The sequence below is a fragment of the Aethalodelphis obliquidens genome, unplaced genomic scaffold (assembly GCF_003676395.1).
Source record: "Aethalodelphis obliquidens isolate GAN/ISIS:26980383/991018 unplaced genomic scaffold, ASM367639v1 scaffold17, whole genome shotgun sequence".
Taxonomy (NCBI): Eukaryota; Metazoa; Chordata; class Mammalia; order Artiodactyla; family Delphinidae; genus Aethalodelphis; species Aethalodelphis obliquidens.
In genome coordinates, this window is record NW_020837961.1 from 21,815,753 (window position 1) to 21,839,575 (window position 23,823).

At 39.1% G+C, this 23,823-nt stretch overlaps 1 protein-coding gene across 3 annotated transcripts in view; it reads right to left on the reverse strand.

The window, feature by feature from the left end:
* The window catches only part of INPP4B (inositol polyphosphate-4-phosphatase type II B), a 493,426-nt gene that overhangs the window by 93,389 nt on the left and 376,214 nt on the right, over positions 1–23,823 (reverse strand). For all 3 annotated transcript variants that reach the window (XM_027117065.1, XM_027117067.1, XM_027117064.1), the window contains one exon: positions 19,151–19,310. In XM_027117065.1, the coding sequence (XP_026972866.1) occupies positions 19,151–19,310 (160 nt within the window). The remainder of the gene's footprint in view (positions 1–19,150; positions 19,311–23,823) is intronic.

The following is a 23,823-nucleotide window of genomic DNA, read 5'->3' on the forward strand; positions in this document are numbered from 1 at the left end:
TAAATAAAACCTGTATTTATCTTTCTTTAAAAAATGCTAACCTGTCTTCCTTATATCAATTTCCCCTCTTTTTTCACTGCCATCGTGAGAAATACATTCGTCCTTCAGTATCCATGGAGGATTGGTTCCAGGAACTCTTGCGAATACCAAAAGCCAAGGATGCTCAAGTCCCTTCTATAAAATGGCACAGTACCATCATCCCTCCGTATCCGCGGGGTCCACATCTGGGGATTCAACCAACTGTGGACGAGGAACCTGCAGATACAGAGGGCCGACTGTATCCGACAAATAGAGCCTCTTCAATGTGAGGTCCTATGGTTGATACGAATATTAAAACTCATGGCCCCTACCATCAAGGAGCTTAAAATACAGAACCCATAAACTAACTGGAGGAGGTCAGAAGCGGGACTGGAGGGGAGCGGGGAAGGGACTGAGATGACTTTAAGGACGTGGAAAAGGCAGGAATAAAGGGGAAGTAAGTGTTGAGCCTGAAGCCGTAGGAAAAAACCAATGGAAAACCAGGTGGGCAGTCACCATGGTAGACATAGGGAATGGAATAAGTAGGCGTGGGGAGAGAAGAAGGAAAGTGCAGAGTATGGGTGAGCAGAGAGCCAAAAGCTAAGAAGCAAGGCCAAATCTAGAAATAATGGGTATCAGGTAGGGCAAGGTTAATGATAAGCCTGGAAGGAAGATCACATATAAATGTTGTACCTTCCTTTGCACCTAGTAGGAGCAGTCTTAAAGGCTCCAAGGGTATTCACACAAAAGACAAACGTGTATCTTCAAATGTTATCATCGTCGTGTCCAGTGAGCTATGATCCAAGGTAAGTGACTGACCTTGGCACCTTCCAGTTGTATGAGAAATGAGTGGACTGCTCAACTCGACACACTGCTAGGAGAAGAACAAAGGCAACTTTTCTCAAGTCAAGGGAACCTTATTTGTTTAAGTCCTGCCAGTCTGAGAACAATGTCATAAAACTTTCCAGTCTTGCTCTTAGAAAAACAGCAAAGGAAATGCATCAACTGATATCCTGCTTAAACTTCTCATTTCATAGCACAAAGTTGAAAGCCTTAAGTAAATTCTGCTAAGACAGTTTCCAGGAACTAAATCCATTAATCAAACAAGTTCTGCAACCACAAAAGTTTTGAATCAGAGCTTACAGTGGACCAGGAAGAGTCACATATTCACATTCCTTGAGCTTATTTTGCTTTTTGGCCTAAAAAAATCTGTAACCTCAGGACTCTGACCTACTAACACACTGAGCTTTTAAGAATAAGTGCGTAGGTCATTGAGCAACCTAAAATCACCAATACATCTACATCAGACAGCTCTTGTCATTTAAATTTTGTCCAGTATCTAAGACTGAGAAAAGAGGGGTGGTGGATACTGAGTTGATGAAAGCCTGATTAGAGGGCACCCAGAGGGGAAAAGAAGGTACATTATCTACCCTGCAGCAAACTAGGTGAGTGTAGTAGTTCAAGGCCAGTAAAGTTCAAGGCCAGTGGAATACAGTGCATCCTTTTAAAAATTATTTCTACAGGGGCTTCTCTGGTGGCGCAGTGGTTGAGAGTCCGTCTGTCGATGCAGTGGACACGGGTTCGTGCCCTGGTCCGGGAGGATCCCACATGCCGTGGAGCGGCTGGGCCCGTGAGCCATGGCCGCTGAGCCTGCGCGTCCGGAGCCTGTGCTCCACAACGGGAGAGGCCACAACAGTGAGAGGCCCGCGTTACGCAAAAAAAACAAAACAAAACAAAAATTATTGCTACAAATCCAACAAAGCTTCATTTAAACAGGTTCAACTTATAAGTGCTGAGTAAGTAGGCAAGTAACCAAACATAACATAAACAGTACCATTTCTCACTCTATTCCATGATTACATTCCCCACAGTTGCCACATGGGATATATGAATCTTTTTTCTTTGACTATCTCAGTTTCTCTGTGGAAGTGAGTATCATCAGATTTATGAGAACGCTAAATAATATTTCAATTGTAATTATGAATACTTGGCAATTCTTAATTTCTGCATAAGGTACAATTCCATAGTAAACTTTTAAGAGATACCGATGGGATTGATTTTCATGAAGTTATCCCATAATACTGCTAATTTGTGTCTGATAAAACTTAACATTTTGTTCAAAAGGTGATAGCAAAAAATTATCTGTACAGAGTTAAGGTTAGAGATGCTTTTTCCTGGAAAGAACAGAAGCAGTGCGGCACCGTGGTTGAGGGGACAGGCTCTCAACTCAGAGCACCAGGGTTGGAATCCAGACGCTGCCACTACACTTGGTTCTACTCTTTCCATCTACAGTCAAATCTCAACATAACAGCCTGGATGTTAAAATCTAAGTCAAATCAGGTTAATCCTCTGCTCAAAATCCTCCAATTACCTCTTGATTTTCTCAGAGTAATAGCCAAAGTCAATACAAAGACCCTGCATAATCCTTCATCCAACAAGTTACCTCTAAATTCATCTTCTACTCTCTCCTCTTCACTTTCTCTGTTCAAACCAAACCAGCTTCTTTGCTGTTTCCTGATCATGGAAGGCATACTTATGCCTCAAGGTTTTTGCATTAGTTGTGTTCAATGCCTCAAATATCCTTACCCCAGGTATCCACATGGCTCACTTCCTTACCTCCTTGTGTCTTTGTTCAAACATCAACTTCTCAGTGAAGCTCGCACTGACTACAAAGCTTCAACAATATTCCAAAACCTTTTTACTTCACTCTATATTTTTCCACAGCATTTGCCACTGTTAAGGGCATTAGGTGATGCCCTTATTTCTTATGTTACTTTTTTATGTCGAAAGACGTAAAAAGAATACAAACTTCAGGATGTCAGGTGTTTTGTATGTTTTGTTCATTATTGTATCCCAGTGTCTAGAATAGTGCCTGTATAGTAGATGCTCAACTAAAATATGTTGAATGACTGAAAGGAAAGAAAAAAAATCACTTTAAAAATAATGTGAGATGGATTAGAGGATGGGACCTTGAAGATGGCGGAAGAGTAAGACGCGGAGATCACCTTCCTCCTCACAGATACACCAGAAATACATCTACACGTGGAACAACTCCTACAGAACACCTACTGAAGGCTGGCAGAAGACCTCAGACCTCCCAAAAAGCAAGAAACTCCCAATGTACCTGGGTAGGGCAAAAGAAAAAAAGAAAAAACAGAGACAAAAGAATAGGGACGTCACCTGCACCAGTGGGAGGGAGCTGTGAAGGAGGAAAAGTTTCCACACACTAGGAAGCCCCTTCGCGGGCGGAGACTGCGGGAGGCGGAGGGGGGAGCTTAGAAGCCGCGGAGGAGAGCACAGCAACAGGGGTGCGGAGGGCAAAGCGGGGAGACTCCCGCACAGAGGAACAGGGCCGACCAGCACTCACCAGGCCGAGAGGCTTGTCTGCTCACCCGCCGGGGCGGGCGGGGCTGGGAGCTGAGGCTCGGGTTTCGGTTTCGGACGGATCCCAGGGAGAGGACTGGGGTTGGCGGCGTGAACACAGCCTGCAGGGGGTTAGTGCACCACGGCTAGCCGGGAGGGAGTCTGGCGAAAAGTCTGCACCTGCCGAAGAGGCAAGAGACTTTTTCTTCCCTCTTTGTTTCCTGGTGCGCAAGGAGAGGGGTTTAAGAGCGCTGCTTAAAGGAGCTGCAGAGACGGGCGTGAGCCGCGGCTAAAAGCGCGGACCCCAGAGACGGGCGGGAGACGCTAAGGCTGCTGCTGCCGCCACCAAGAAGCCTGTGTGCGAGCACAGGTCACTCTCCACACCCCTCTTCCGCGGAGCCTGTGCAGCCCGCCACTGCCAGGTTCCCGGGATCCAGGGACAACTTCCCCGGGAGAACGCTCGGCGCGCCTCAGGCCGGTGCAAAGTGACGCTGGCCGCCGCAGGCCTGCCCCGCACGCAGTGCCCCTCCCCACCCCCACCCCCGCCCCGCGGCCTGAGTGCGCCACAGCCCCCGAATCAGCGGCTCCTTTAACCCCGTCCTGTCTGAGCAAAAAACAGACGCACTCCAGCGACCTACACGCAGAGGCAGGGCCAAATCCAAAGCTGAGCCCCTGTGAGCTGTGAGAACAAAGAAGAGAAAGGGAAATCTCTCCCAGCAGCCTCAGGAGCAGCGGATTAAAGCTCCACAATCAACTTGATGTACCCTGCATCTGTGGAATACATGAATAGACAACGAGTCATCCCAAATTGAGGAGGTGGGCTTCGAGAGCAAGATCTATGATTTTTTTCCCTTTTCCTCTTTTTGTGAGGGTGTATGTGTATGCTTCTGTGTAAGATTTTGTCTGTATAGCTTTGCTTCCAACATTTGTCCTAAGGTTCTATCCGTCCCCCCCTTTTTTTTTCTTTTCTAAATAAGTATTTTTTAATTCAATAACTTTATTATACTTTATTTTATTTTTACTGTATCTTCTTTCTTTCTGTCTTTTTTCCTTCTTTCCCTCCTTCCTTCCTTCCTCCCTCCCTCCCTCCTTTCTTTCCTTCTTGCCTTCTTTCCTTCTTTCTTTCCTTCTTTCTTTCTTCCTTCCTTCCTTCCTTCCTTCCCTCTTTTCCTTCTTTCTTTCCTCATACTTCTACTAATTCTCTCTACTTTTTCTCCCTTTTATTCTGAGCTGTGTGGATGAAAGGCTCTTGGTGCTCCAGCCAGGAGTCAGGGCTCTGCCTCTGAGGTAGGAGAGCCAACTTCAGGACACTGGTCAACAAGAGACCTCCCAGCTCCACATAATATCAAACGGCGAAAATCTCCCAGAGACCTCCATCTTAACACCAGCACTCAGCTTCACTCAACGACCAGCAAGCTACAGTGCTGGACAACCTATGACAAACAACTAGCAAAATAGGAACACAACCCCACCCATTAGCAGAGAGGCTGCCTAAAATCATAATAAGGCCACAGACACCCCAAAACACACCACCAGATGTGAACCTGCCCACTAGAGAGACAAGATCCAGCCTCATCCACCACAAAACAGGCACTAGGCCCCGCCACCAGGAAGCCTAAGCAACCCACTGAACCAACCTTAGCCACTGGAGACAGACATCAAAAACAGCGGGAACTACGAACCTGCAGTCTGCAAAAAGGAGACCCCAAACACAGTAAGATAAGCAAAATGAGAAGACAGAAAAACACACAGCAGATAAAGGAACAAGATAAAAATGCACCAGACCTAACAAATGAAGAGGAAATAGGCAGTCTACCTGAAAAAGAATTCAGAATAATGATAGTAAGGATGATCCGAAATCTTGGAAATAGAATGGACAAAATGCAAGAAACAGTTAACAAGGACCTAGAAGAAATAAAGATGAAACAAGCAACGATGAACAACACAATAAATGAAATTAAAAGTACTCTAGATGGGATCAATAGCAGAATAACTGAGGCAGAAGAACGGATAAGTGACTTGGAAGATAAAATAGTGGAAATAACTACTGCAGAGCAGAATAAAGAAAAAAGAATGAAAAGAACTGAGGACAGTCTCAGAGACCTCTGGGACAACATTAAACGCACCAACATTCGAATTATAGGGGTTCCAGAAGAAGAAGAGAAAAAGAAAGGGACTGAGAAAATATTTGAAGAGATTATAGTTGAAAACTTCCCTAATATGGGAAAGGAAATAGTTAATCAAGTCCAGGAAGCACAGAGAGTCCCATACAGGATAAATCCAAGGAGAAATACGCCAAGACACATATTAATCGAACTGTCAAAAATTAAATACAAAGAAAGCATATTAAAAGCAGCAAGGGAAAAACAAAAAATAACACACAAGGGAATGCCCATAAGGTTAACAGCTGATCTCTCAGCAGAAACCCTACAAGCCAGAAGGGAGTGGCAGGACATACTGAAAGTGATGAAGGAGAAAAACCTGCAACCAAGACTACTCTACCCAGCAAGGATCTCATTCAGATTTGATGGAGAAATTAAAACCTTTACAGACAAGCAAAAGCTGAGGGAGTTCAGCACCACCAAACCAGCTTTACAACAACTGCTAAAGGAACTTCTCTAGGCAAGAAACACAAGAGAAGGTAAAGACCTATAATAACGAACCCAAAACAATTTAGAAAATGGTAATAGGAACATACATATCAATAATTACCTTAAATGTAAATGGACTAAATGCTCCCACCAAAAGACACAGATTGGCTGAATGGATACAAAAGCAAGACCCTTATATATGCTGTCTACAAGAGACCCACTTCAGACCTAGAGACGCATACAGACTGAAAGTAAGGGGATGGAAAAAGATATTCCATGCAAATGGAAACCAAAAGAAAGCTGGAGTAGCAATTCTCATATCAGAAAAAATAGACTTTAAAATAAGGACTATTAAAAGAGACAAAGAAGGACACTACATAATGATCGAGGGATCGATCCAAGAAGAAGATATAGCAATTGTAAATATTTATGCTCCCAACATAGGAGCACCTCAATACATAAGGCAAATACTAACAGCCATAAAAGGGGAAATTGACAATAACACATTCATCGTAGGGGACTTTAACACCCCACTTTCACCCATGGACAGATCATCCAAAATGAAAATAAATAAACACAAGCTTTAAATGATACATTAAACAAGATGGACTTAATTGATATTTATAGGACGTTCCATCTAAAAACAACAGAATACACATTTTTCTCAAGTGCTCATGGAACATTCTCCAGGATAGATCATATCTCTGGTCACAAATCAAGCCTTGGTAAATTTAAGAAAGTTGAAATTGTATCAAGTATCTTTTCTGACCACAACGCCATGAGACTAGATATCAATTACAGGAAAAGATCTGTAAAAAATACAAACACATGGAGGCTAAACAATACACTACTTAATAATGAAGTGATCACTGAAGAAATCAAAGAGGAAATAAAAAAATACCTAGAAACAAATGACAATGGAGACACAACGACCCAAAACCTGTGGGATGCAGCAAAAGCAGTTCTAAGGGGGAAGTTTATAGCAATACAAGCCCACTTTAAGAAGCAGGAAACATCTCAAATAAACAACCTAACCTTGAACCTCAAGCAATTAGAGAAAGAAGAACAAAAAAACCCCAAAGCTAGCAGAGGGAAAGAAATCATAAAAATCAGATCAGAAATAAATGAAAAAGAAATGAAGGAAACAATAGCAAAGATCAATAAAACTAAAAGCTGGTTCTTTGAGAAGATAAACAAAATAGATAAACCACTAGCCAGACTCATCAAGAAAAAAAGGGAGAAGACTCAAATCAATAGAATTAGAAATGAAAAAGGAGAAGTAACAACGGACACTGCAGAAATAAAAAAGATCATGAGAGATTACTACAAGCAACTGTGTGCCAATAAAATGGACAATCTGGAAGAAATGGACAAATTCTTAGAAATGCACAACCTGCCAAGACTGAATCAGGAAGAAATAGAAAATATGAACAGACCAATCACAAGCACTAAATTGAAACTGTGATTAAAAATCTTCCAACAAACAAAAGCCCAGGACCAGATGGCTTCACAGGCGAATTCTATCAAACATTTAGAGAAGAGAAAACACCTATCCTTGTCAAACTCTTCCAAAATATAGCAGAGGGAGGAACACTCCCACATTCCTTCTACGAGGCCACCATCACCTTGATACCAAAACCAGACAAGGATGTCACAAAGAAAGAAAACTACAGGCCAATATCACTGATGAACATAGATGCAAAAATCCTCAACAAAATACTAGCAAACAGAATCCAACAGCACATTAAAAGGATCATACACCATGATCAAGTGGGGTTTATTCCAGGAATGCAAGGATTCTTCAATATATGCAAATCTATCAATGTGATAAACCATATTAACAAATTGAAGGAGAAAAACCATATGATCATCTCAATAGATGCAGAGAAAGCTTTTGACAAAATTCAACACCCATTTATGATAAAAACCATGCAGAAAGTAGGCATAGAGGGAACTTTCCTCAACATAATAAAGGCCATATATGACAAGCCCACAGCAAACATCATCTTCAATGGTGAAAAACTGAAAGCATTTCCACTAAGATCAGGAACAAGACAAGGTTGCCCACTCTCACCACTGTTATTCAACATAGTTTTGGAAGTTTTAGCCACAGCAATCAGAGAAGAAAAGGAAATAAAAGGAATCCAAATCGGAAAAGAAGATGTAAAGCTGTCACTGTTTGCAGATGACATGATACTATATATAGAGAATCCTAAAGATGCTACCAGAAAACTACTAGAGCTAATCAATGAATTTGGTAAAGTAGCAGGATACAAAATTAATGCACAGAAATCTCTGGCATTCCTATATACTAATGATGAAAAATCTGAAAGTGACATCAAGAAAACACTCCCATTTACCACTGCAACGAAAAGAATAAAATATGTAGGAATAAACCTACCTAAGGAGACAAAAGACCTGTATGCAGAAAATTATAAGACACTGATGAAAGAAATTAAAGATGATACAAAAAGATGGAGAGATATACCATGTTCTTGGATTGGAAGAATCAACATTGTGAAAATGACTCTACTACCCAAAGCAATCTATAGATTCAATGCAATCCCTATGAAACTACCACTGGCATTTTTCACAGAACTAGAACAAAAAATTTCGCAATTTGTATGGAAACACAAAAGACCCCGAATAGCCAAAGCAATCTTGAGAACGAAAAAAGGAGCTGGAGGAATCAGGCTCCCTGACTTCAGACTATACTACAAAGTAATCAAGACAGTATGGTACTGGCACAAAAACAGAAACATAGATCAATGGAACAGGATAGAAAGCCCAGAGATAAACCCACGCACATATGGACAACTTATCTTTGATAAAGGTGGCAGGAATGTACAGTGGAGAAAGGACAGCCTCTTCAATAAGTGGTGCTGGGAAAACTGGACAGCTACATGTAAAAGTATGAGATTAGATCACTCCCTACAACCATACACAAAAATAAGCTCAAAATGGATTAAAGGCCTAAATGTAAGGCCAGAAACTATCAAACTCTTAGAGGAAAACATAGGCAGAACACTCTATGACATAAATCACAGCAAGATCCTTTCTGACCCACCTCCTAGAGTAATGGAAATAAAAACAAAAATAAACAAATGGGACCTAATGAAACTTCAGAGCTTTTGCACAGCAAAGGAAACCATAAACAAGACAAAAAGACAACCCTCAGAATGGGAGAAAATATTTGCAAATGAAGCAACTGACAAAGGATTCATCTCCAAAATTTACAAGCAGCTCATGCAGCTCAATAACAAAAAAACAAACAACCCAATCCAGAAATGAGCAGAAGACCTAAATAGACATTTCTCGGAAGAAGATATACAGACTGCCAACAAACACATGAAAGAATGCTCAACATCATTAAAGAAATGCAAATCAAAACTACAATGAGATATCATCTCACACCAGTCAGAATGGCCATCATCAAAAAACCTAGAAACAATAAATGCTGGAGAGGGTGTGGAGAAAAGAGAACACTCTTGCACTGCTGGTGGGAATGTGAATTGGTTCAGCCACTATGGAGAACAGTATGGAGGTTCCTTAAAAAACTACAAATAGAACTACCATATGACCCAGCAATCCCACTACTGGGCATATATCCTGAGAAAACCAAAATTCAAAAAGAGTCATGTACCAAAATGTTCATTGCAGCTCTATTTACAATAGCCCGGAGATGGAAACAACCCAAGTGCCCATCATCAGATGAATGGATAAAGAAGATGTGGCACATATATACAATTGAATATTACTCAGCCATAAAAAGAAACGAAATTGAGCTATTTGTAATGAGGTGGATAGACCTAGAGTCTGTCATACAGAGTGAAATAAGTCAGAAAGAAAAAGACAAATACCGTATGCTAACACATATATATGGAATTTAAGAAAAAAAAAAAGACATGAAGAACCTAGGGGTAAGACAGGAATAAAGACGCAGACCTACTGGAGAATGGACTTGAGGATATGGGGAGGGGCAAGGGTGAGCTGTGACAGGGCGAGAGAGAGTCATGGACATATACACACTAACAAACGTAAGGTAGATAGCTAGTGGGAAGCAGCCGCATGGCACAGGGATATTGGCTCAGTGCTTTGTGACAGCCTGGAGGGGTGGGATAGGGAGGGTGGGAGGGAGGGAGACGCAAGAGGGAAGACATATGGGAACATATGTATATGTATAACTGATTCACTTTGTTATAAAGCAGAAACTAACACACCATTGTAAAGCAATTATGCCCCAATAAAGATGTTAAAAAATAATAACAATGTGACATCTTTATTATCGTAAAACTTCAGAACTGGAAGAGACCTTAAAAATTTGCAGATGATCTGTATTTTACCAACAAAGAAAGTGAGGTCCAGAGAATTTAAACAATGTGTCAAAGGTCATGCAGCCAAATTAGTAAACTGTGGACTTGCCAAGTATCTTGGCTCTGGGTCAAGTGTTGTTTTGTTACATCATATTTCATGGCACAATTTTTAAGGGAAACAACATTAATTTTCTGATAAGACTAAATGTTCAACAATGTCATAGGGTACAATTATTATTGGAGTTCTAAGTTTATAATAAAAATCTTTGTGTCATCTTTTATTTTTTACCACGTTTTAATTTTAACTTGTAAGTGTATTTTAAAAGTTGTCTCACCTACTGACCTGTGAGTTTAAAAAAGCCTCATTCATTGATGTTTCTTTCCCAATGGAATTCTAAACATTCATGTGTAGAAATTCATGGACTCCAGGAATGTTAAGTGCAAGTTCGAGGATATAATGATTCTCAAGCATGTATGCATAAATATGCACGTACACTGAAGATAGTCAATAATACCAAGAAAACCTAAGCATTTCTTGTCTGGTAGCAGTTATAGATCAAGGTGACTATGCGTTGGGCTCTACTTGCCAAGAATCATGTTAGGCTCTGGAGATTCAAGAGCAAATCAAAAATACTTGGCATATTTTCTCACAGAGCCAAGACTAGTAGGGGAAATAATATTTAAAACAGCATTACCAAAAAAAAAAAAAAAAAAAAAAAAATAAAACAGCATTACCAATAAATCAGAGATACAGAGGCTGCAAACTAGTGGCCCGTGAACAGCTTCATTTGGCCCTCAAATGCATTTTATTTGGCCTTTCTCACATTGTAATAATTTTTAAAAAATCTATTATCAACCTTTAAAAAATTGGGATATTTTATATAAAAATTCAGTCACTTGAAAAATCAGAAGATGTGGTAAATAACTTTAGGTCCAGATTCCCCCATGGGAATGACTGGCTAGAGCTGTAGCAGTGGCCCTCTTTGTAGGGACATTTACTTCCTAGTTTGCTCCAGTGTCCATCAATTTCACCTGACTCGTTCATGTTAACCTGCACGATGACTGTGGGCCTTTGTACTTACAACCCTTGTAGAAAGCATGATTCCATCATGTGCAGAATCCAATGAAAAATAAAATTGTGAGACTTTGGTTCAAAAAGCAGTAAACAAGCTTTTTTTTTTCTTTCTTTCTTTCTTCCTCAGTGGTACCTCTCTCGGCCCATCATGGTGATTTCTATTTACTCTTTCAGGTCATAGTCCTTTGGGTATGGGAATGCTTGCGTGAAGAGCTTCAAAGGCACCCAGACTGACCCTGACTCTCCAGCACTCACACCCAGGTCCCTTAGCAGGTGAGGGTGGGAATGGGAGATGGTCACTGGACTGGGACAAGGATGGGGAAGCTAGGCAGGCACTGGAGAACCAGGGAGACAGAAGTGGAGATGACCCAAGTCTCCAAGTTCCAGGCATAGCCTTCTTTGCCCATTATTTACTTATAACACAAAGCTAACACTATTAAAAAAAAAGGCAAGATGGTGACCATAGAGCATTAAACCCAGAGCAAAGGGTCCTGCTGACTGAGGAATTCTGTGCAAGTGGTCCCCCGCTTGTAATGCCAACTCTGGTCTGAAAGATCAGAAAAGGTGCCCCAGAAGATGTGCAGACTGAGCCTGTGGACAGTAGAGGTGGGCAAACATTTGAAAGCCTGGCATTGAAAAGCACAAGGTGAGCTCTCCAAAGAGTCCAGTGTGGCTGGATCAGGAAGGTTGACGTAGGGTGACATGAAGGAGATGGCAAAGCACTTGAAGAGGCAAGTGGGAGTCTGGGAATTTAGGGCCTTGTAAGATAAGGAGAAAACGTAACCAACAAGTGAAGCATTAGCTATGACTACCTGGGAAATCATTCATCAAGATATTAAGAGCAAACATAAAGGCAAGTAAACACATGCAAAACTGCTCTTAAAATTGAAGCATTCCTCGTCCAACAGTTATTCTGCAGACCCAGTTCTTTCTGACAAATTCAATCAGGGATCACTCTGTCTGGAAGGGAGGCAGGGATGGAAAGCTTAGCAAAGTGCATGTCACAGAAATGCGAGTGCAGTCAGTTTTAACTATTAAGGTGACTATTTCCTCTCTTTTCCCTCATTTGGTCTCCAAGTTGCATTTGATTTTCATCCCTTGGTGCTTCCTACTCCTCGGCCGAGGGCAATCTCCGCACCCCAAGGCTCTGTATTAGGGATTATGCTTATTTTTTCCTCTTTCTCTTTTCATTTTATCCAGTTTCATCTATCTATCTGCTGAAGACTCCCAAATGGATACTTCCTCTTCCACTTTCTTTATCTTGTAGATGCTGTCTTTGGAAAAATCTGTGTATCTCCTTTCAAATACAAGTTGCTCAGCCACCAGACTGCAAGAATACGACGATGACTGAGTGTATTTCTAGATACAGTGCCTGGCATAGAATAGATGCTCAAATAATATCTATCAATTGAATGAAAGGATCTTCCTCTTTGTCTTCCAACTAACATGTATTTGGTATGTTAAGCCATAAGGCTTAACGCCATGAACTGTTTTAGATATATTTAGATATAATTGTGTCAACTGATTAATTGTTCTATTCATTACTTATTTCAGGTGTATTAGGAAGATAGCTACTCTGGCCAACCAAAGGTAAAGATAGGAAAAAAGATTTGCTAAAAAATGTGATTTGCTAAAACCTTGGATTTGTCCCTATTTGGAGTACGGGGAGGGGAATTTTTCAGACGACTGATCTCTGGCATTCGCTAGTCATGGATAATTGGTGATAAATTACTGATAAATTCTTGGTAGTTACCAGACAATTGTGTTAACTGGAGGCAGGCAGCGATAAACTAAAAGATGTGGGGGAAAAATAAATTCTCAGATCCCAAGCAAGGCATGTGCCTGCCAGTTAGAAGAAAATTATGAATTGGGGAAGAACGTGAGAATCAAGGAACATGAAAGTAACCAGTGGTACGTGAACTAATTCTGTGATCTCCAGGGATGTTTATCTCCTTTGTATGAGGAAGCAGTGATGACTTGAAGCCAGCATGGGCTCATCTGGGAAAATTATGGCACAGGAACTTCATCTCATTTCTGATAGGGCTTACAGCTAGGTAGATTAGAAAAACGTATTCAATGACATAGGGTATTTGGCCTTTCACAGGGCAGTTCATGACACCTGTGTGAAAAACAAAGAAATACAGGCCATGCAATAACACAAATGGGTCAATACATAGCCGGATCAACACACAACCCCAAAGAGTAGTGATTAACAAGTGTATTTCAATGCATACAATTCTTAGTAATATGCCTCAAGGATATGCATTTATCTCTGTTTTCCCATCATTTTATCTGTTACTTCTGCGAGTGGACAGGAAATGTTTCCAAGATGTGAAGAAAATAAACCTGAGTAGGGTAGGGCAGTAGATATGATGGATGAAAGAAACAGGTATTTATTAGCATGTACTCAAAAGTGTACTATATTACTGTTGTGGGTTTAGACACCAATCTCTTCAGGAGAATTGAAATAGACCGTGTCTTAATCTCCTTGTGCTCCTAATATTTCACAATGTCTAGCACAGAGTGGTGCTTAAATATTACTTGAATTTTGAGAAGCCTGAAGGATAGGTCCAATTTAGCAGGGTTTATGGATTTCAATGAAGTTAATAGTAAGATACGACTGTCAAAATAGCAAATGTAAACTTAGATATCAATAATAGAATAGTATCTAAAAGTAGAGAAGTGGTCCTCCTGTGTTACTCTGCACTTGATGCTAAACCTTTGAAAAATGACCAAAACAGTGGCAATTCAAAAAATAACATGATGGTTGCTTTCAGATATGTTAGGCTATAATGTGCAAAAAGGAAAGTAAATTTGTTCCGTTTGTTGTAAATGATTAGATCTGGGCTAGCGGGTAAAATTAAAGAAAACGTATTTAGATCAACATCTGGAGTGTGCCATTTTAGGACATAAAAAACGGTTTCTATCAGTGGAGATGTGTATCACAGGCTAGGGGAAAATTGGCAGATACTACAGATAAGCGTCTTAACATAATTTAGGAGGTTTAATTACATAATCCTTAAGGGCACATCAAAATCTAAGATTCTAAATTCACTGGTTTTATCGTTGAGTCCTCGATTTATTATGAAATTGAAAGCATGTGGTACTACACATACAGAAGATGCTTATAAGTATGTTTAAGTGTACAAAAGAATAAAAGGACAATCTTGTTTATTAAGAAAATATAGGAATATATATAAGCCATGGGAGTTTGGAACAGTTACTCTATTTTTTGTGCTCAGAACAGTAGAGAAAGTTTTACTTCTCTCAGCACTATCTGTAGTAAGTCCCAAATTTATGAAGTAAGATATACTGCCAAATCCTGGATCTAAAACAAACAAAAATACCTTCAGAACTACAGGTTTAAAACATTATTATATTGATACAGTATAAGAATAAAAATCTGCAACTTGAAAAGAGAAATATCTGCAGGTTATAGAGGAACATAAAAAAGTGAATAAATGTAGCAACAATTCAGAAGACCATCTGTTTAACCAACAAAGAAACACCAATTATGGTTATAATGTAAAAATAAAATGATGGTAAAGAAAGAAAAACTGACTGTCTAAAGGTTAATTATGAGATTTCAAAATGTATACCAGGGCTTCCCTGGTGACCCAGTGGTTGAGAATCCACTGCCAATGCAGGGAACACGGGTTCGAGCCCTGGTCCGGGAAGATCCCACATGCCGTGGAGCAACCAAGCCCGTGCACCACAGTTACTGAGCCTGCACTCTAGAGCCCGCGACCCACAACTACTGAGCCTGTGTGCCACAACTACTGAAGCCCGCGCGCCTAGAGCCCATGCCCCGCGACAAGAGAAGCCACTACAATGAGAAGCCTGCACACTGCAATGAACAGTAGCCCCTGCTCGTTGCAACTAGCGAAAGCCCGCGCGCAGCAGCAGAGACCCAATTCAGCAAAAAATAAATAAATTTAAAAAAAATGTATCCCAATATAAAACACAATAGTCAAAAGCACATGAAAAAATTTGACTAAATCCACTGATTAAATGATCAGAAATTGATCAAAATTAGTGTATTGACTAAAATTGATTCAAAATATCTGCAGAACTTAATTATAAGGAAAAACTAATCAAATGTGAGGAAAATAATCACTAATAAATGATGTGACAGCAAATCTCTATCAGTATTTAGCACCTTATATAGAACAGTGAACTCTAGATGACTCAAATCACTCACTGAGTCAATTTATTAATTAACCATAAAAGGAAAAGAATGTAATGATTTTCCACCCCAGCTATGGGCTGGGGATAAATTTGGTGCTATTGAAGAAATGGATTTAATTACCAAAATAATTTTTTGAAATATAGTATTAAGTTATATAATGTCAAGTCACAAATAATCAGATATTACAATATGATTTTTTCACCCCAAATGGCATGACATCAGTGAAAATATTTAAGGCTGGGAAGTTAAAAGAGTGTTCACAGGTACTGCTGGTAAGAGTACCTACTGTTACAAAGAACCATCAAAATGTCCCAACCCACCCAAATGTTGGTTTCTAAATGCTATTCTCCAGTAAAAGAAACCAGGGTTCCTTGGAAAATAGCTGAACCTAGAGTTGGGGCAAATACAAATCAGACTAGAGTAAGTCCCTCATGATACCAGAGAATAAGGGAGTGAATAAAAACATAAGAAAGTAAGTAAGAAAGTATGTAGCCTGTAGCAGCAGAAGCTGTCAAAAGGCCACTGAGAGCTCCCAAGAGCTAACTCTAGAACAATTGGAGCCCAAAATAAATAATAACACTATTGGCTTATAAACCAAAGAATAAAATTATTCACAAGTCCACACTGATATAAACAAGTAATTGTATAAATAACTACATTGGAGAGAAGGGGTAACTCTTCCTTACAAGATAATTCCACTTGTAGCAATCTAACTTAGGGGACAATTTCTGAGATGTAGTTAAAGATTTACATATTCAAAGATGCTTACATGTTAATTGTAGCATTATTATGATAATTAAATATCTAAAATAATGGTTTCTCTTTTGATGAATTAGTTTACAGTCATTATAATTTCATTATTTCCAGAGAATATTTATCAGGAAATACTCATAATATAATGACATGCAGGATATCAAGAAGTACATCTGTATTTATATTGTGCACTCCAGTTTGGTTACTCTGTGTGTGTGTGTGTGTGTGTGTGTGTGTGTATAAACACAAGATATATTCAAATGTCTGATGGAAATAAAAATCGTATGCAATCCTATTTGTTTTCCTTCTCAAATTTTTAAAATTAATATTTCTAATAAAATTTTGAAATACAGGTAAATTGAGGCACATATCATTAGTGAATGTATATCTCAAATATCTTTGTCTGAAATAGTTTGGGGGGAGTAGTATAGGTAAATATGTGACTTCAGCTTGTTTGCTTTATATTAGTTCAGAAAGCCACTATGTATTAATTTCTTAACTGCATTGTTTTATGGGTAGAAACTGAAAGTGATTTTTCCCAACCTTAAGAGGAAGAGTAAAATAAGAATAATAAACATTATTATTTTTATTATTTAATAAAAAGTTGTTATTAAATAACTGACTGAGCTAATCAATCCCACTCCAAATATGCAGTAACATCCATAATATATTTTAAGTATACTTGACGTCTATTTATCTTTGTTAAGCATCCTCTTTTATGTACCACTATCCTTGCCAAAACGTAAGTACTATACACAATCGTCTAACACATAAAATGTTAACAAAAGATTTAACTTAGAATTATTTGATAATACTATATTGAATAATTTTGAGACCAAAGTATAGATTTTATTTTGCACATTTAAATAGTGTCTTGTTTCCTAAAAATGTTTCTGACACAAAAAAGAACGGATGAAATAAACATGGATAATAAAATAGAAATAATAAAATCAGTTACAGGACACTGTGTTGTAATTTGACTCTAACCACCTACAAAGCTGATCAAGTTGTGAATTCTACTTTGGGAGCAAATTCCACCTGGTTTTAGACTATATCCAAACAATGCTTTACATTCAAATGAAGGTGATTCATCTAATTTTACAGATGATTTATCTACCAAATGTTTTTACTTTTTAACTGGAAACTTTGATCACACAGATACAATCTTCTGAAAAAATATAAGATATGAATAAATGCATAATTTCAAATACTTTGGAACTCCATTCTCATCAATGAGAAGTTTTGGGGAACATGAAAACCAAAAGATGTGGCAAAATTCAGTATCCCTTAATCTCTTAATCTTACTAAAGATTATTATGCCTTGAACACCCATCAATGGACAAAACAAGTCACTAATATGGATTCTGCTTCTTTGCCTCATTTTCCAGAGCACAGCACAGTGTCTGGCTCATCACTGATGGTCAATAAATATTCAATTAAAGAACATTGAAGTATACTAGTTCCTTTTGACGTAAGTTATGGCAGGCTTTCATTTTGATTCATGTAAAGTTATGGACCTGGACTAGTTTCATTAATAAAACTGATATTATTTTTAAAACGTTATAGAAAATCAGAAAAAAACCTGATATTATTTTTTTAAAATCCCCATATACAGTTAGATCAAGTAGAACATAAAGAACACCAGTGTAAACTTTCTACCTACATAACCGTACTCTAGAGGATTAGGACCATCTACAGTAAGCAAACTTTAGAAAGCCATTGTTTACAAAAGTGATTTGGAAATGGTTCTACTGTTAATCAGGTGATGAAAGACTGATGTTTCCCATAATTAAACTCCTGATGAAAATGTGAGTAATGAAAAATCAGGAAAACAAATTGAGAAAACAAATTGAATTTGATAAGCATCCACATTTTATTATGACTCATTTTCCTTAAGGAAAAAGAAAAGCAGATTTTGGAAGAAGAGGATAGGGCAACACTTTTTCTTTCCAAACACTTAAGCATCTAGCTGGGACCACTCTAAGAGCAGTTCTTACCATCATAGAGAAATGCAGGTATCTGTCTTAGTTTTTGTTGTCAAAATTAATTAAATTAACGAAAAATTTTAACAAAAGAAGCCATTTATAGGGATGCAACTGTAGTGAAAATTCTAATTATCATGTTTGCTAGTCAATAAGCCATACATTTGAAAGTATCCCTCTCTCTCTCTATATGTGTGTGTGTGTGTGTGTGTGTGTGTGCGCGCGCGTGTGTGTGTGTGTGTCTATCTACAGAGACTAGACACCCACATGTGTATGCATATGTATGCATCTGTGTGTGTGTGTACATATACATATATCCATGAAAGTCTAGACCCTGTGAAAATATGTCTTTGGAATAACACACAAAAACATTCTTCTTATACAGAATTAAAACTTCTTATATGTTTTTGAAATAATTCACAAAATCACTCCTCAGAATAAGGCAAGGAACATTTTTATCATACCGACTTCTTTTCAGGAACCATTTTGAGATACTGTGTCCTGAGATCCCTCAAAGTTTCTAAGCGTTTTCAGATGCTTGTTTTTCTTCCTAATACAATTTTGGAGGAATGTGTAAAAGTAGATTAAACTACGTCAGACTCTTTAAAAGAAAACACTGTTCTCCTTTCAAGAGGGCTGTTATGAAGCAAAAACAAAACAAAAACGAGCATTGCAAGCAGTTCTGAAAACACAACTGTGATGCAATTTGATAAATAGCCTTCCATCACCCCAGCCAGGGCAGTGGAAAAACACTCTATCAGCACTTTCATCTAAGGCACTGCTGACTCCTCTTTTTCGATCCCATTGTATCTTGGCTTCCTCATTTTGGTTACTCGTCAATGACCGGAAAAAAAATGATTCCTTACCCTGTGGATGAGTTATGACGGAGTCCCCCAGAGAATGGCCCTTTTCTCCATCTTTGCCGCTGCCATCGTCTCCTTCACCGCTGCCGTCTCTTTCAATCAGTTTATCCACCATAGCAATAATGCAGTTCAGGCTCTTGCCCACGTGGGCCCACACCCTATCCTGAAAAGAGCATGAGTATCACTACACATTTTTATTGCAAAACCGAGATCAGGCAAAATCAGATGAATCCACCTGAGAGCAGCAGGTAGAGGAACAAATCATAAGGATGCAGACTGAGCAGCTCTAATACCCCCATTAATTTGGCCAAATTATGGATAGACAAGAAATCTACTTTCTCCTAATAAAGAATAATTTAAGTGTTGTGAACCTTTTTATTTAGTCCATTATTTTTCCTCTGTCATAAAGCAATGATGAACTACCGAACGGCATGAATCCATAATTGAGCACCAGTTACAACATTTTACGCTGGAGATGTCTATTTTCTTTATCAATACTTAGTAAGAAAGCAGAGATACACCAATATTTTTAAAGAATGACCGCCGCTTGCATTCAAACTTCTTATTTTTCTTTTTATTGTGATAATATATACATAATGGCAAAGTTGACCATTTTAACCTTGTGGCCTCTCCTGTTGCGGAGCACAGGCTCCGGACGCGCAGGCTCAGCGGCCATGGCTCACGGGTCCAGCCGCTCCGCGGCATGTGGGATCCTCCTGGACCGGGGCACGAACCCGTGTCCCCTGCATCGGCAGGCAGACTCTCAACCACTGCGCCACCAGGGAAGCCCCATTTTAACCATTTTTAAGGGTACACTTCAGCGGCATTAAGTACATTCACATTGTTGTGCAGCCATCGCCACCATCCATCTCCAGGAATTTTTCATCTTCCCAAACTGAAATTTTGTACCGTGTAAACATGAACTTCCCATTCTTCCTTCTCCCCATCCCTGGCAACCAGCACTCTACTTTCTGTCTCTAAGGATTTGACTGTTCTAGGTATTAGAAGTTCTTAAACTGTGATCTTCAGATCACTTCTAACAGAATGACTTAGAGAATTAAAATGCAGTTCCCGGGATGCCACAAGTCAGTCAGAACAGCTTGGGATTAACATATACACACTACTATATATAAAACAGATAATCAACAAGGACCTACTGTATAGCACAGGGAACTCTACTCAATATTCTCTAATAACCTATATGGGAAAAGAATCTGAAAAAGAACAGATATATGTATATGTATAACTGAACCACTTTGCTGTACGCCTGAAACTAACACAACATTGTAAATCGACTAGACTCCAATATAAAATAAAAGTTAAATTAAAAAAAAAGAACCGTTGGGAGCTCTAAGTTGAAATTTCGAGAAGCTCTTCAGGTGCTTCTGACCACACTAAGTATGAGAATTTCTACTCAATATTATGTGCTTCATCTGCATAATAAGTCACTTTGGCTGATGTAAGTCTAAGAAGCAGCCCCTACCACTAGGGAGCCTCTCGGTCACTGGTCACTAATCTTCCTAAGTTCTGATTAGCAACCATTTCTGTCAAGGGCAACACATAACACTGATTTTTTTGAGTCATAAAAATTTCTATTTTTAAGAAGAAAGATTTTAATATAGTTATCATCGTGGTAGCCAATCATTCCTGGCTTCCCTTCTTGCTTCTCTTTCCACATCATTCAGATGGAGGCACTGACTCCCTATCTGTGAGGTTAATTTTATGAATCCACCTGACTGGGTCACAGGATACCCAGATATTTGGCCAAACGTTACTTTACGGGTGTGTCTGTGAGAGCATTTGCAGATAAAATTAGCATTTGAATTGGTGGACTCAATAAAGCGTTTTGCCCCCTTCCTCTAAATGAGGGTGGGCATCATCTAATCCACTGACAGCCAGAGTAGAACAAAAAGGTAGAGGAAAGAGAAATTTGACCCTTTCTGCTTAATTGTTTGATCTGGGACATCAATCTTCTGCCCTCGGTGCTCTTTTTCTTTTTTTAATAACTAAAAAATTAACCTTTATTTTTTGATATCATTTATATCCAGTCAGTTTCCAAGTTTCTTCTACTTGTTTTTGTTTATAGCTGATTTGTTTAAATCCAGATCAAAATAAGATGTATGTGTTACATTTAGTTAGTAAATCTCTTGTCTCCTTTTTATTTTTTTTAAATTTTTTTACATCTTTATTGGAGTATAATTGCTTTACAATGGTGTGTTAGTTTCTGCTTTATAACAAAGTGAATCAGTTATACATACACATACGTTCCCATATGTCTTCCCTCTTGCGTCTCCCTCCCTCCCACCCTCCATATCCCCCTATCCCACCCCCTCCAGGCGGTCACAAAGCACGGAGCTGATCTCCCTGTGCTATACGGCTGCTTCCCACTAGCTATCTACCTTACGTTTGGTAGTGTATATATGTCCAGGCCTCTCTCTCACTTTGTCACAGTTTACCCTTCCCCCTCCCATATCCTCGGTGCTCTTGATTCTCAGGCTTTTAAGCCCGGACTGGAATCTACACCATTGGCTCCCCTGGTTCTCAGGACCTCAGATTCAGACTGAACTACACCTTCAGCTTTCCTGGGTCTCTAGCTTGCAGATGGCAGATCGTGGGACTTCTCAGGCTCCAAAATTGTGTGAGTTAATTCCTTACAATAAATGTTAATAAAACTCTTCACATATATGTATATATATATACTTATGTACATATATATAAATAATTTCCTATTGGTTCTGTTTGTCTGGAGAACCCTCTCTAATACATCACTGCATATGAACCAAATGGAGTCTTAGTGCTTTTCCTGCATTTTGCCATAAAGGAATCTTTCAGTAGGTGTTTTCTCTGTAACAGAGCTATTTCAGGCATTTAGAATAGCGCTTAGTGCAAAGATAATATGCAATTATACTACTTTCTTAGAGGTTTATATTTTTTTTACTGAAATGTATTTTTTTAGCTAAGTTAATTTTGTTAGTTTGTAAACATATAAACTACTTTTGGGTAGGAGTAATCTAGGAAGAAAGAACTACATTTGAATTTAGATTATGTGACGGTTGTCTTGTAAAGACTGAGCTAAGTTGAATAATTCAACCACATTAAACCAAATATGGGGGTGTACAGACATGCATACTAAAGCTGAGGGGGAAAGAGGGTTTAGTAGAAAAACAGCACATCCAAAGTTAGAAAAGGTCCACCTATGTGACATGCTACCTATGATTCCTTGGGAAAACCACCTCATTTCTGGGGACCTACAGTTGGTTCATCTACAGTTTAGAATGATGATTCTTGCCCTGCTTACCTCGCCATGCTGCAGTGAGAGGCAAATGACATGGTATCTATGAAAGTGCTTGGTAAAATTATTGCAGTTTGGCAAAATCACGTCCTATCCTTGCTGGCTTTCCTAAATGAATCAAGCTTGCTTTTTATAACCCTGTAATCTTGAGTATAAAGTATGCTATTAAACACAAGTAATCATAACAATTTTCCCCTAAAGGAAGATCTCCTTTCCGCCAAAGAATTAAAAGCACTTTTCCTCTGCTATTAATTAAAGCAATCGTATCCATAAATTACATGATTCTCTGCCTATTGTCTGAGAAAATGAGGTAGAAACCTCTGACACCTAAAAAGCTCATTACTTCCGGGAGGAAATGCTGGAGAATGGCAAGCAAGCTGAGGACGTGACATCACTCACTGGAATTTGGTGAGGAGTCTATATTCCAGACCATATAACCAAACGAACTGGCTCCCATTCTGAATATGCCTTAATCACCACCATCACCTGCATCTTTCAGGCTCCTAAATTGAAAAATGAAGCAACTCTCTAGCTAATACTGGGAATAAACTCTACTACTGAGGGGAAAAAGGGGAGAAGTTTTCTCTTAATTTTCCAGATTAGCTTTGTATAGGAGATAGGTTTTCAACTCTCTTTCTGTTACCCACGTTGAAAGGAACTTATTTTGATCAAAGACGAGTAGTATTGCATGCTGTCTTTCTTGTGTAAAGCATATAAGGGATGGATCACTGCTCTTAATCACATCTTTGAAGACTGTGAACATAACGGTATATAAGAAGATGATTTTACATTCTACTCCTATACATTGTTCTTCTTCCTTCATAGATACCTCGGGTCACAGGATTCCACTGGGAGAAAAAGTAACCTTTGCAGTCAGTAGACGCATCTTTATCGGCATGAGGAACAAAGTCAAGCATGTTCACTGACCAAAACCAACAATCATATAGTAAAGGGTTATGTGGTAAATGGTAGCAAAACATTTAAGTCATGAAAATGCTTGGAGGACACATGAGCTGGGAGTATGTTTGTTGGGGAAATAGAGCAGTTTCTCATGCAACACTAATACATGATTCATGCATAATCAAATACTCTATTGGAGGCACACGGAGCAGCAGACCTCAAGCAGACTCATGCTGTTCTTTGTGTTTTGGAGATCAGATCCTGCCGAGCTAGTGGTGAGAGAACACTGAGCTTTGCCAGACACTGCTTCCTTCTCTTTTATGGCATCAACAAAGTAAAGTCACTGATTTACTTTTCTGTCTCTCACGTTTGACTATGACTCATTTGAGAGCTGTGTCCTCACTACACTGCAGAAGGCCTGGAAGAAAGGCAGAGAGAGAGATAAAGAGGGAGCAAAGGATGGAGGAGGACAGAGAGGACTCCA